At 54.3% G+C, this 12,214-nt stretch overlaps 1 protein-coding gene across 1 annotated transcript in view; it reads left to right on the top strand.

Moving 5' to 3' along the window:
* The window catches only part of QSOX1 (quiescin sulfhydryl oxidase 1), a 45,331-nt gene that overhangs the window by 17,795 nt on the left and 15,322 nt on the right, over positions 1–12,214 (top strand). Inside the window, exons 3-6 of the mRNA XM_020284341.2 lie at positions 5,059–5,104; positions 5,674–5,776; positions 8,791–8,881; positions 11,782–11,927. Of these exons, the coding sequence (XP_020139930.2) occupies positions 5,059–5,104; positions 5,674–5,776; positions 8,791–8,881; positions 11,782–11,927 (386 nt within the window). The remainder of the gene's footprint in view (positions 1–5,058; positions 5,105–5,673; positions 5,777–8,790; positions 8,882–11,781; positions 11,928–12,214) is intronic.

The raw sequence follows: 12,214 nt of genomic DNA, 5'->3' as shown, positions 1-12,214 counted from the left end.
GTATCAGGAATGAGGCGGGATGGGCAGGAGGGAGCCCAGGGACGAATGACAGGTCCTTGAACGTGGGACTGGGCGCACAGATGCCCTGTGGGGGAACAGAGTCTCGCCTTTATCTTCTATGACTCTTGCTAGAGGGTGAGATGTCAGCGCGGAGGACAAGACTCAGAAGGACGTCTCCTGCCTCCCTCTGGAAGGAGGAGACGGGCCCTGCTCAGCAGCCAGCTGCCCTCTCCCCACGTCTCCGCAGCAAAGGAAGTGGGAAAGTTGTGGATCCTCATCATTTTCCTTAAACGTTGTTACAAAAGCTTGGCTTCAACACCATCAGTGGTCACCCCTGGAAAGGGTGCCTTCTGTCCAGCTCTCTTGGCCCCCAGGAAGGCAGGTGCTCCGTAGGTTTGCAAGACCAGCCTAGCGCCACGTGGTTTCACCCGCTGGGAGCTGCTGGAGGTCCCCTGGTGACAAAAGGGACGGGGAGTGACTGCTCCTGGAGAAAAGAAAGTCACTCCTGATGTCTTAATTGCCTGTTTCCAGGGAACCGTGGTGGTTTCCCGTGGGAAGGGCACACGCCTCCAATGGCTGACTTAATAGGGTGCATTTTAATAAGAGGACAAAAATGTGCCCCGACTAGATGAGCTTCTAGGATGATCAAAGGGCAGAGGTGCTCTGTTCCACTGAACAGCTGTCGGTTGGGTACCTCCACGTGCCAGACACTGCCGGGCGGGCGCTGCGGAGCCTGCAGAGATGGATAACTATTGCCCTGCCCCCCGGCCAGGGAGGCGGCCGGGTGGGGGTGGGGAGTTGGGGTTGAAGCCCGCTGTAGCTGGAGTGTAGAAGACGGGGCGCCGTGAGGGTTAAATTTGGGTTTGGAGCCTGGAAGGCCCTGAGTACAGTGAGTTTGGACATTATTCATTGACTGTGGGAGTCGTGGAGGAGGTTTGAGGGGGAGCGACGTGATAAGGCCAGAATCGTACCTTAGAAACCTAAAAACTAGCCTTAGTGGCGGTGAGGAAGGTGCTGGAGAGTGGAAAGGGTAACAGTTCTGAGCGAACGATGGGTGAACGGGCGAGGACGAGCGCGGTAGCCCAGAAATCGTCAGCGCCTGTTGGCCTGGCCTAGACGACACAAGATTGTCGAAGGAGTGTCACAAGATTGTCGAAGGAGTGTCACAAAGGTCAAATCCACCACGGCACTTGTGGACTGGCTAGGGGATGGGAGTGTGGGGGAGGGGGACCAACCACGGGGTGAGATAAGAAACTCAGGTGGCCAAGCAGGTTGGGGGAGGGGTGACTCAGTCTTGGGGGCAGGGATGTGTGTGGGGGGGTAGGTCCTGACACCTGGGTGGGGGCCACCGGGAGGAACCAGCGGCCTAGGACAGGCGTGGAGCTGAGGCAGAGGGTTCAGACTGCAAATGGTTTGGGCCGAGGGGTTGGCTTTGGCAAGGGGGAAACGATAGGTTTGTTTGTTGATCCGTGTGTTCACTCATCCATTCAAAGCACCGATTGAGGGCCCTCTCTGAGATGGTGCCCTGGACAGAGGTGTCACCGTCTGCTGTGTGGCTGTGGGAGAGACGGGGGGCAGGAGATGGCGAGGACAGCGGGCACGGGAGAGGAGTCAGGGGAGGCTCGGACAAGGCTGAGGGTGGCCAGGAGGGCCTGGTCAGTGTCAGGCAAACCAGGGGAGGGTGGTGACAGAAGGGCAAGGAGAGTGCCCAGAAAACGTGGCACAACAAATGACAGACGCTGGCCATGGACGGGCAGAGCGGGCAGCGGTGACAGCCTATCAGAAGGGGTCTGGCGAGAGGTCGTTGGACTGGCTCAATAGAAACTCACCACTGAGCTTTCCTGGAACAGCACCAGCCGAGCGGTGGGGCCGGAGCCATGCCTGCATTCACGGCACGGAGCGAGAGCGGGCGCCTTGCTGAGAAACTTGGTGGCAGCGCAGGGACGCGGGGACTGCCACCACTGCAGGGGGACGGAGCACCTCTTGATTCCCGGGCCCCTTCCCTTGCTGTCCTTTCTTTTTTAAAACAGTTTAGGTTAGGAGGATGAGAATCTGTTTGCAGGCCCAGGGAAGGCGCCGGTGGAAAAGGGAATGGTGACAGAGATGGTAGGAAAGAGTCCCTGAGGAGCGTGAGGCGGAGGGGCCAGAGCCCAGGTGCTGGTGTTGTTCTGGAAGGTCAATGGAAAGCTTCGGAGGACAGAAAGGGAGGCCAGGACAGAAGGGAGGCCGAGGGGGGAGTAGGAGGCTGCACCTGGGGGCAGGGTCTCTCTGGCTCCCCGTCTGACTCCAAGCTGCCCTTGGCCGTGGCCTTGAGAGTCCAGAGAGTCTACCCTTTGCTGGAGGCGATGGCAGCCCCTTGTGATACAGGCACCTGCCCAGATTTGGGTGACCTGAAGAGTGATGATGAAAAATGACCCCGTTGCTTTCAGAAGTGAAGATACCAGCCGCAGCCGTGGGAAAGCCACGCCGCGGAAGGCTTCCCGACGTCAGTGTGTTCTTGCATCTACGGAAACCAGCCCAAGTCTGTCCTGTCTGCACATAAACCGGGGCGCTCTCGCTGTGCTTAGCTGCAGCTCTGAAATCACCCTCTGGTTTGTTATTTGTGAGCAGACAAAAACCCCAAACAGCTGCGTTTTCAGTTTTGTTTCTGATGAAAAATGTCAGTCCATAAATGCCTTAACCTGCATTGTCAACCTCATCTCATGCCATAATCCAGGAAATTTGTGATCATCTTTCTAAGTGTTAGGATAACATAATTTTATTAGGTCAATAAAATTCAGTAACTGTAAAGAACATTATTATAAATATGCACAGCCTTAGTGGGTGGTTTTCATGGAGAATAAGTTTTTATGTTAATGTTTTAAAAGGAGAGAGAGTGAAGCAGTGAGCAGGAGTAAGGGTCCCCATGAGGTCAGCGGGAGCTGAAGCTTGCAGCTGGGAACCGATGGTGGCGTCTCTACAGTCTTTGTCCCTCACGTGGGAGAGGGTAGCCGGTGGCCTCTAGAGTTTACTTTTCTGCCTACAAATGGCTGGAACAAACAAGTCCTAGCTGGTCAATGTTTGCTAGGTTTTAAAAGCAAGGAAAGCTGGAAGGGGATGTAACGACAATGCAGTTAATATTTATTGCTGTATGCACAAGGTACTGTGCCAAGCCATTTAGAGGTATTGTCATTGGATCTATTGTATCCTCACAGCATTTTTTTTTTCTTTGAGACAGGGTCTCACTTTGTTGCCCAGGCTAGAATGCAGTGGCGTCAGCCTAGCTCACAGCAACCTCAAACTCCTGGGTTTAAGCGCTCCTTCTGCCCCAGCCTTCCCAGTAGCTAGGACTACAGGTGTGTGCCACCACACTGGGCTAATTTTAAAATTTTTATTTATTTTTATTTTTTGTAGACATAGGGTCTTGCTGCGTTGCTCTGGCAGCTCACAATGATTCTTAAAGGTTGATGGTGTCATCCTCATTTTAAAGATGAGAACACTGAGGTTCAGCATGGTTGATCAAAGTCACACAGCAAGAGGGTAGCAGAGCCAGGCCTTGAACCCGGTGTGCCAAACCCCAGAGCCTGTACTCAGCCGGCAGCTTGGGATAAGGCCAAGTGGCCATGTCATTGGAGGCAGAGGCCCAGGAGAACGGAAAGTGGTCCGGAGAAGGGGCCTCTTCCTCGCCCGCAGGCTCTTCCTGGGGCAGTTAAATAGCTGTCTGTGAGGACAACTCACCTCTGTCCCTGCTGAGCCAGGAGAGCACAGGCAAGAGCGCTGGCAGGTATCTTGCCACTTAGACAGAAGCCCAGAGCGTAAGGTGTTGTCCTGGCTTCTCTCTGTCCTCTTGCCCCAAGGAAATGACAGACCTAGGTCTCAGGTGTCATGTACGTGGGAAAAGAGGGCAAGCAATGGGCTAAACTGGCCGGTCTGTCGCCAGGCTTGTTTCTCCGGGGGCTCAGGCCCTCCACCAGGACCTGGTCTGGACACCCCCCTTGCTGGAGTGTCTGCTGGGCAGGGCGGGGAGCGCTCAGTGGACGGAGACCGCAGCCTCTGTGCCCATTTTTCTAGGATAAGGAGCAAGGACAGAGTGGGGACGTAGAGGAAAGCTGACATTTTGCAAGGGATGTATAAAGTGACTTCCCTTTAATTTTTTTCAGATGGGTCTGCAAGGAAAAAGAGCCGTGGTACTTCATCACTATTCATACAATAAATGTTTTTCAATAATTACGTGCTAGGTACTGGTGATGGTCCGCCTAGGCTGGGTGCAGTGGCTCATGCCTGTAATCCCAGTGCTTTGGGAGGCTGAGATGGGAAAACACTTGAGGCCAGGAGTTAGAGACCAGCCTGGGCAACATGATGAGACCCACCTGCAAGTGCGAGGAGGTCCCCACGTGGAGCCTGACTTCTGTTTTCCTAAAAGCGACCTACAAAAAATAAAAACAAATTCTCCAGGTGTGGTGGTGCGTGCCTGTAGTCCCAGCTTCTCAGGAAGCTGAAGCAGGAGTATCGCTTGAGCCCAGAAGTTCGAGGCTGCAGTGAGCTATGATCCTGCCACAACATTCCAGCCTGGGCAGCACAGCAAGACCCTGTCTCGGAAGGAAGGAAGGGAGGGACAGAGGGAGAGTCCCCCACTACCTGTAGTGAGAAGGAAGGAGGGAGCAAGGGAGGGTCTCCCATTACCTATAGTAGGAAGGAAGGGAGGGAGTGAGGGAGGGTCCCCCACTACCTGTAGTAAGAAGGGAGGGAGGGAGTGAGGGAGGGTCCCCCACTACCTGTAGTAAGAAGGGAGGGAGTAGGGAGGGTCCTCACTCCCTGTAGTGAAGCGTGTGAGCTCCAGGGCTGTGGGGGCGGTTGGATGCAGGATAACACAGAAGGGAATCAGTGTCCAGCTCACAGAGCAAACCCCCGTGTTCTCCATTTTATAGGTGAAGAAACTGAGGCTCAAAAGAGTTTAGCAATTTGCCCCGTCGCCCCGTTGAACGAGCAGCCAGGTTTTAAACGCAGATCCCTCTGCCCCCTGCGCTGTGCTCTTCGCCACCACATGTCACTGACTCTTGCCTGTGTGTTTCCTTCCAGTTCTTTAAGGCCTTTTCTAAGAATGGCTCCGGAGCAACGTTGCCAGGTGGGTGTCTGACGGTCTGGGGGGCGCTGTCAGCGTCTGCCCCCGCTTGCCTCCTCCTCCCCGTCTCTACTGGGGCGAAGGGAGCCCTGGCAACCAGCGAGGTCTGCAAGCGCGAGGAGGTCCCCACGTGGCGCCTGACTTCTGTTTTCCTAAAAGCATCTTCGCGGATGCCTTAGGGGAAGCTGGGGTGAAGACGTCCTTCAGGTTCGGCCCATCCAGGGTCCTGGGTGGGGGGCGGGGCGCCACGTTCCCAGAAGAGCCCTCGTGTGACAGTGGGGTCGGCTTCCAGAGCGCAGACCAGATGGCCCTCATGGGGAAGCCCTCGTGGGCCCCAGTGCTGAGGGCCTCTGTCCTGTTCGCTGAGGGGTGGGTCTCCCCGCATTGCTCAGGGCCACGGGAGGAGCCCCAGCCCCTCCGCCCTAACCCAGAGAAGGACTGACACACCGTCTGCCTCTCTCAGAACTGGCTTGTGCCCTGGGCCCTTTGCCCAGGGCACAAGCCAGGGTGGAAGCTGGCAGGGGTGCCGGAAGCAGCTCTGGCGCCTTCCTCACACCCCTTTCCATTTGCAGTGGCACGGGCGGATGTGCAGACCCTGCGCGAGAGGCTCGTTGACGCCCTGGAGACCCATCGTGACACGTGGCCCCCAGCCTGTCCCCCACTGGAGCCTGCCAAGTATTTGGGGCCGGGACAGGCTTAGTGCATTGTGGGCCGGGGTGAGAGGGTGGCAGGAGCAGTGGGGGGCAAGGGACCCAGCTTGGTTCTTCCTGCTGCCTTTGCCTGTGGGCAGGCGCCCCCGTCTGCCAGAGCCACTCGGGAGTGGCTGGTGGCGGGCTTCCTATTGCTGCGGTCCTAACTGAGCAGCCCCGTCTTCCTGGGGCTGACTGCTGGGTACAAGGGCCATCCCACTGGGGGGAAGGAAATGGTGGCTGGGGACTCTCCTGGCCGTACTGCTGCTGCTTCTTACCACCTGTCCTCGGAATGTTGGGGGAATGCAAAGGATTTCACACGCTTTATCCCAGGGAGGGCCGCTGAGAGTCCGCATGGGCCTGGGCAGGCAAAGGGAGGGGTTGGGGGTCAGAAGAGGAGAGTTCTGTCTCCGTAAACTGAAGGTGGCTGTTTGTCTGAGCCGTGGCCACACCTGGGGGTAGGTGGCCTCTGGCTCCCTGAGCTGCAGAATGTCAGGTGCAGTGGAAGGTGCCAGGCAAACTTCCTGGGCGGCACCTTTTCTAGGAAAATGTGGACAGTGAGGTACATGGTGTCTTGCCAAACCCTCCCAAAGGAGGAGGCAGGTAGATTAAAAACACTAGGTCCCGCACTTCTGGATGAGAACTCAAGGTAGGGTAATACCCACCTCGGGGGACGCTTGCCAAGAAGGAACAAATCCCTGTCCTGCAGGGACCGCTGGAGCAAACCCAGCCTTGAACACAGTGGAGGCCCCAGGTGCTAAGAAGGCCTTTTAAGGCCGCTGTTGGTGCTCGAAGGCTAAGTTTGTGTAGTAGTATCTTCAAGCCATAGCCATGATAAGAGGGTATTTCCAGTGTCACTTGGGTCACAGAGACTCCTTTGTCATCCTTCCTAATTCTCCCCACTCCAAGAGGGCCTCCGGGAGAACCTGGGCCCAGCATATGGTCTTGATGTGGTTTGGGGTTCCACAACTAGACCCCATCTCTCCAGGAAACGCCCATGCCAACCCGGACCCCAGTCCTTGCTGCCTCTGTTGCTCCGTGGCTGTCTCTGTCACCTCTCACGGCACATTTTCGGCCTTGGGGTATCTCAACAGCAACAAATCAGGCAAACCTGCCAAACTCACTTGAAATGATCCTTTTAAAGAACTTTAGGAAGGAGGCAGAGATGTGTGGTGACAAGCGAGCTGCCTCTTCCAGAAGTCTGCGGGTGGGCATGGGGCAGAGGGGTGCTGGCCCCCATGTAGGAGGTGCTCTTCCGCCAGCCTAGGGAGAGTCTGGGGAAGGGGTCTGAGCAGCCGGCCACCCGGCGCCACCCCAGAGACTGTCAGTGTCCACAGCCCAGCGGGGTGCACGCGGGCCCCCCTCTCCAGCGTGTGCACGTGGGTCGCTGCTGGGCTGGCTGCCGCATCGGCCCCTTGCTACAGTCTGGAGGTGGTCACGGCCACGTCAGCGGATCCAGCGGAGAGAAATAGGTCGCGAGGTTGAGGGTAAAAAGAAGATGCAGACTCCTTTTCCCCTACGCCTTCTCACCTGCTGGCCTCTTAAGCGTGTCTGAGCATGTTCTGCTTGTAATTGGAATAAGACACAAATCATTTTTCTATTTTCTGTTGAAACTTTTAGTTTTAAAAACAATTTGTAAGGCCAGGCGCAGTGGCTCACGCCTGTAATCCTCGCACTCTGGGAGGCCGAGGTAGGCGGATTGCTCAAGGTCAGGAGTTCAAAACCAGCCTGAGCAAGAGCGAGACCCCGTCTCTACTATAAATAGAAAGAAATTAATTGGCCAACTGATATATATATATAAAAAAAACTAGCCGGGCATGGTGGCGCATGCCTGTAGTCCCAGCTACTCGGGAGGCTGAGGCAGAAGGATTGCTTGAGCCCAGGAGATTGAGGTTGCTGTGAGCTAGGCTGACGCCACGGCACTCACTCTAGCCTGGACAACAAAGCAAGACTCTGTCTCAAAAAAAAACACAACAATTTGTAGCTTAATTCTCTGACTTGGGGCCATAATAAAATTTGGCCGGGCGCAGTGGCTCACGCCTGTAATCCTAGCACTCTGGGAGGCCGAGGCAGGCGGATTGCTCGAGGTCAGGAGTTTGAAACCAGCCTGAGCAAGAGCGAGACCCCGTCTCTACTATAAATAGAAAGAAATTAATTGGCCAACTAATATATATAGAAAAAATTAGCCGGGCATGGTGGTGCATGCCTGTAGTCTCAGCTACTCGGGAGGCTGAGGCAGCAGGATTGCTTGAGCCCAGGAATTTGAGGTTGCTGTGAGCTAGGCTGACGCCATGACACTCACTCTAACCTGGGCAACAAAGTGAGACTCTGTCTCAAAACAAAACAAAGCAAAAAATAAATAAATAAAATTTGCTTTCTTATTCATTTCCACCTTTATTTTAAACTGAAGAAACTTGGCCTCAGTTTCCCCATCTTAAAATAAGGAAATTGGATTAGGTATATAGATAGGTAGCTTCTAAGGTCTTCTGCACCCGGGACTTTCTGGTTCCTTAGTTCCTTTTTTTTATACCTACTCCAGGGAGGAAAAAGCAGATCTCCCAGCTGACAGTGACTGGCCACAAATCAAGGCTTGTAGCTGATGATTCTAATCACCAGTCTTTTAGGGGACCAATAAAAACCATGTCCAGTAAGCCTGGGCCTATCCCAGAGCATGAGACAATTGGTCTCAAAGCATCCAGGCTTCCTCCCCAGACAGCCTCCAGCTCATTCCTGACTCTTAAAAGAGACAGGAGGAAAGAACAAAACGAAACAATCCAAGGTGGGTCCAGTGAAGATCCAGGTTAGGTGACAGGGGCCACATCCCCTGAGACTGAGGGTTTGGTTTCCCACACTGAGAGACATTGCGCCAGGCCTTGTGTGGAAGTGGAGGAGGGCCGCGTGGCCGTGTCATCAGCCACGTCATTGGTGTCTGGCGTCCCCAGCGGTGTTATCTTATTCGTCCTGGCTGTGGAGAATGACTGCCAGAGTTGTCTTTTGCAGGCTGGCGGACATTGATGGATTCTTTGCAAGAAACACCGAAGATTACCTGGCCCTGATCTTTGAGAAGGAAGGCTCCTACCTGGGTAGAGAGGTGAGCTGCCCTCCAGTTTCCTGCAAACCCTGGAGAGCCACTGAGAGAGAGCCCCAGAGGAGGAGCAGGGCTTTTCCTGCCAATTAATTCTAGGTTCTTGGCCATGAGCATCTCTTAGTCTGGCACAGGCCTGACCCCTGCTGGGAGAAACAGGAAGTGCAGGAGGTGGACCTTAACATTTTTAAAAATCTTTTGTCTATTCTTACCTGTCTTACTGAAACCACATATATAACACCTGCTGTTTATTGTGCGCTGGACTAGAATACTGACAGACATAGTTGCTAATCCCTGCAATTAACTAAGATGGTAAGATTAATATGTCCAAGATCACACAGCTAGTAAATTGGCAGAGCAGGGCTTTGAACCAGGTCTGTGTGGCTATAGAGCCCATGTTGTTTCTACACTGCTCCACCCCCTTGAAGTTAAAAATGTGGGAGGGGGGGAACATTAGAGATGATCCAGGTCCTCATAAGGAAATAGGGGTCCCTTTTCCCAGGTGAAGTGGATTAGAATTTCCACTCCATCTCTTGCACATATCTCCATGGTCAAGTTGTTCAACTTTTTTGTTTGTTTGTTTTGAGATAGGGTCTTGCTCTGTCACCTGGGCTAGTGTGTCGTGTGCAGTGGTGTCATCATAGCTCACTGTAACCTCAAACTGCCGGGCTCAAGCAGTCCTCTTATCTCAGCCTCTTGAGTAGCTGGGACTGCAGGTGTGCACCACAGCACCTAGATAATTTTTCTATTTTTTGTAGAGATGGGGTCTCCCCCTTGATCAGGCTGGTTGTGAACTCCTGGCCTCAAGCAACCCTCCCTGCCTCAGCTTCCCAAAGTGCTAGGATTGCAGGCATGAGCCACGGCACCCGTCCAAGTTGTTCAACTTTTTGAGCCTCAATTCTTGTCTGTAGAGTAGTGATAATAACATTTCTTCACAATATTGTTGGAAAAGTCAAATGAGGCGATGTAGGTAAAGGGCCGGATTCATAGCCGGGGCATGGCAGGTGCTTTGTACCCATCCCCTTTGCCTCACGCAGAGAGCGCTCCATCTGCTGCACAGGCCACTGTGAGCATCTCCCAGCTGCAAAGGGTGGGACGCGCCCGTGCACGCGAGATGTTCCAAGGCAGTCCCGGGAGCTAGCTGAGACATGAGAGTGGGTGAGATTAAATACCGCTGTTGGCTCTGAGTGATTTTCCCACTGAAACTCATCAAGCACAGTTGAGAGTCTGAGCTGAACCCAGAGCTGTGTCTAGGCCTCTGGTCCCTGAGAGGGAGGCGCAGAGGGGGCTGAAGAGCGGCTGACCCCCTGGGGTTCCAGTCCTTGCCCTGGGCATGTTTGTCAGTAGAAGTGATTGATAGATGTTGAATGAATGAGCTCTTCTCCCTCTCCTCCCCCCACAGTGGCTGAGCAACCAGGGGCAGGGGCCCCAGGGGGCTGAGCCAAGCGCCCATGTCCCCGGGGAGGTGCTCAGGGTGTCTAGGGAGTCGGGAGGACCTGGGGCTGAGCTGGGACCTATAGCCCAGTTGCCACACGTGCTGGCCATGTGACCTGGAGACATGCTTGCACTTCTACAATTTAGTTTCTTCAGCTACAAAATAGTTTTATTTTTAAATACTTATATACTTACTATGTCATCGCTAGTCATCGTTACGCACATTTTTATAAAAATCAACCCATTCAGTCCTCATAACAGCCCCCTGAGGTTGGTGGGAGTATTATTCATATTTTGCAAACAAGGCGATCGGGACAGGGACAGCTGTAGCCTGGCGGAGGCAGATTCGCGTGCAGGCAGCGGGGGTGACCGAGAGAGAGCTCTCCCGAGTCAGCGTCGCTCTGAAGGCTGAACGCGGCGATGCGCACACAGCACGTCGCGCAGACTCGCTCAGCGTCAGCCGCTGCGCGCCCTTTCTTCTCTCTACAAATAAAACCGGCGTGGCTGAGAAGTGTGTCTTGCTGGTTTGGAGTACAGATAGGAAGCTTCATAAGAATGAAAATGAGGCGGCCTCACAGCTCCGTGGTGAGGAGGATGCAGACGTCAGTAACAGCAGCCTGCCACCTGCCACCTGCCACCTGCCACCTGCCACTCATGGTCGTCACGTTCAGTCACGCTGAGGACTTCTCTCTCCTGATGTGGGGCTGTTGTCATTCTCAACAAACCCTCCTGTTGCCTTCAGAAAGCCCCAAGCTTAAAAACCTTTTCAGGCCTTATAATAAATATGCACATGGCCCCAAAGGCCCCCTGCGTCTATCACAGACATCTAGGCTAAATATTCAGAAGTTCACACAAATTCCAGAGGTTTATTTTGTTCCTGTCTTGCCCGTGAATTTATTACCATACATATTTTAACACAAGAAAAATTATAGTTCTTTAAAAGTCTCCTGTGGTTCAAGTTTCTGTAAGAAAGGCCGCTCTTGCCTCCGGCAATTGAGGTTTCAGACAAACAGTAATAGAGAAGGCCCTGGGGAATCCTGGGACCTCAGGGAGCAGTCAGATATTGGGGTGGGACAGGCTTAAGGACTAGAAAGTGCTTGCTCAGGACAACAAAACAAACAAACAAAAAATAAAAATGAAACCACATTTTATTATGCCTTTTACAGATTGCTTTCACTGGAAAGAAAATTATATTCAGTTGGGACTCTCCTAGGGCATTTCAAGATGGGTGCTCTGCACGGTTCCAAGGTCCCTCCTCGAGGGCAGCGTTTGACACTTGCTGCTGTGGGTTAGGCATGGTTGGTGGCACGAGTGGCTCTCATGCATCACGGTGGTCTCCTCTGTGAAAGGTTTAGAGTCTGCAAGGAGCACAGCTGCCACCCAGGTGCCTGCCCAGGGCACTGAGCTGGGACTCAGCCCGATACCTCTCTGTCCAATGGCTTGGCCCCCTAGGTGTCCTCCTGTCTCTGCAGGTGACTCTGGACCTGTCCCAGCACCGAGGCATAGCGGTGCGCAGGGTCCTGAACACGGAGGACAGCGTGGTGAGGAAGTTTGGTGTCACCGACTTCCCGTCTTGTTACCTGCTGTTTCGGAACGGCTCTGTCTCCCGAGTGTCCGTGTGAGTGTGGTGGCTCCCCGCCTTCTCTCTGCTCCCTGCCTGCACCCGCCCTTTCTGCCCGCCCAGAGCCGGGGGCAGGAAAAGGAGATGCCTGCCTGTCCCGCTGGGCCGGTGCCTCCTCCGCCAGGGGACTGGGCCCAGCATGCTGCCCCAGCACCAGGCCCAGGGTCCTGTTCAGCCCCCACTGCCGTGTGCGGTCCCCGCCGCAGCCCTGGCCGGTTCCCCATCTTCTCCTGCTCTCAGACAGACTCCCTGGCAGGCTGCAGGCCTGGCCAGGACTCAAATAT

This window comes from Microcebus murinus, chromosome 23 (assembly GCF_040939455.1).
Source record: "Microcebus murinus isolate Inina chromosome 23, M.murinus_Inina_mat1.0, whole genome shotgun sequence".
NCBI lineage: Eukaryota > Metazoa > Chordata > Mammalia > Primates > Cheirogaleidae > Microcebus > Microcebus murinus.
The sequence above is the reverse complement of the archived record's forward strand: the minus strand, read 5'-3'. Positions and strand labels throughout refer to the sequence as shown.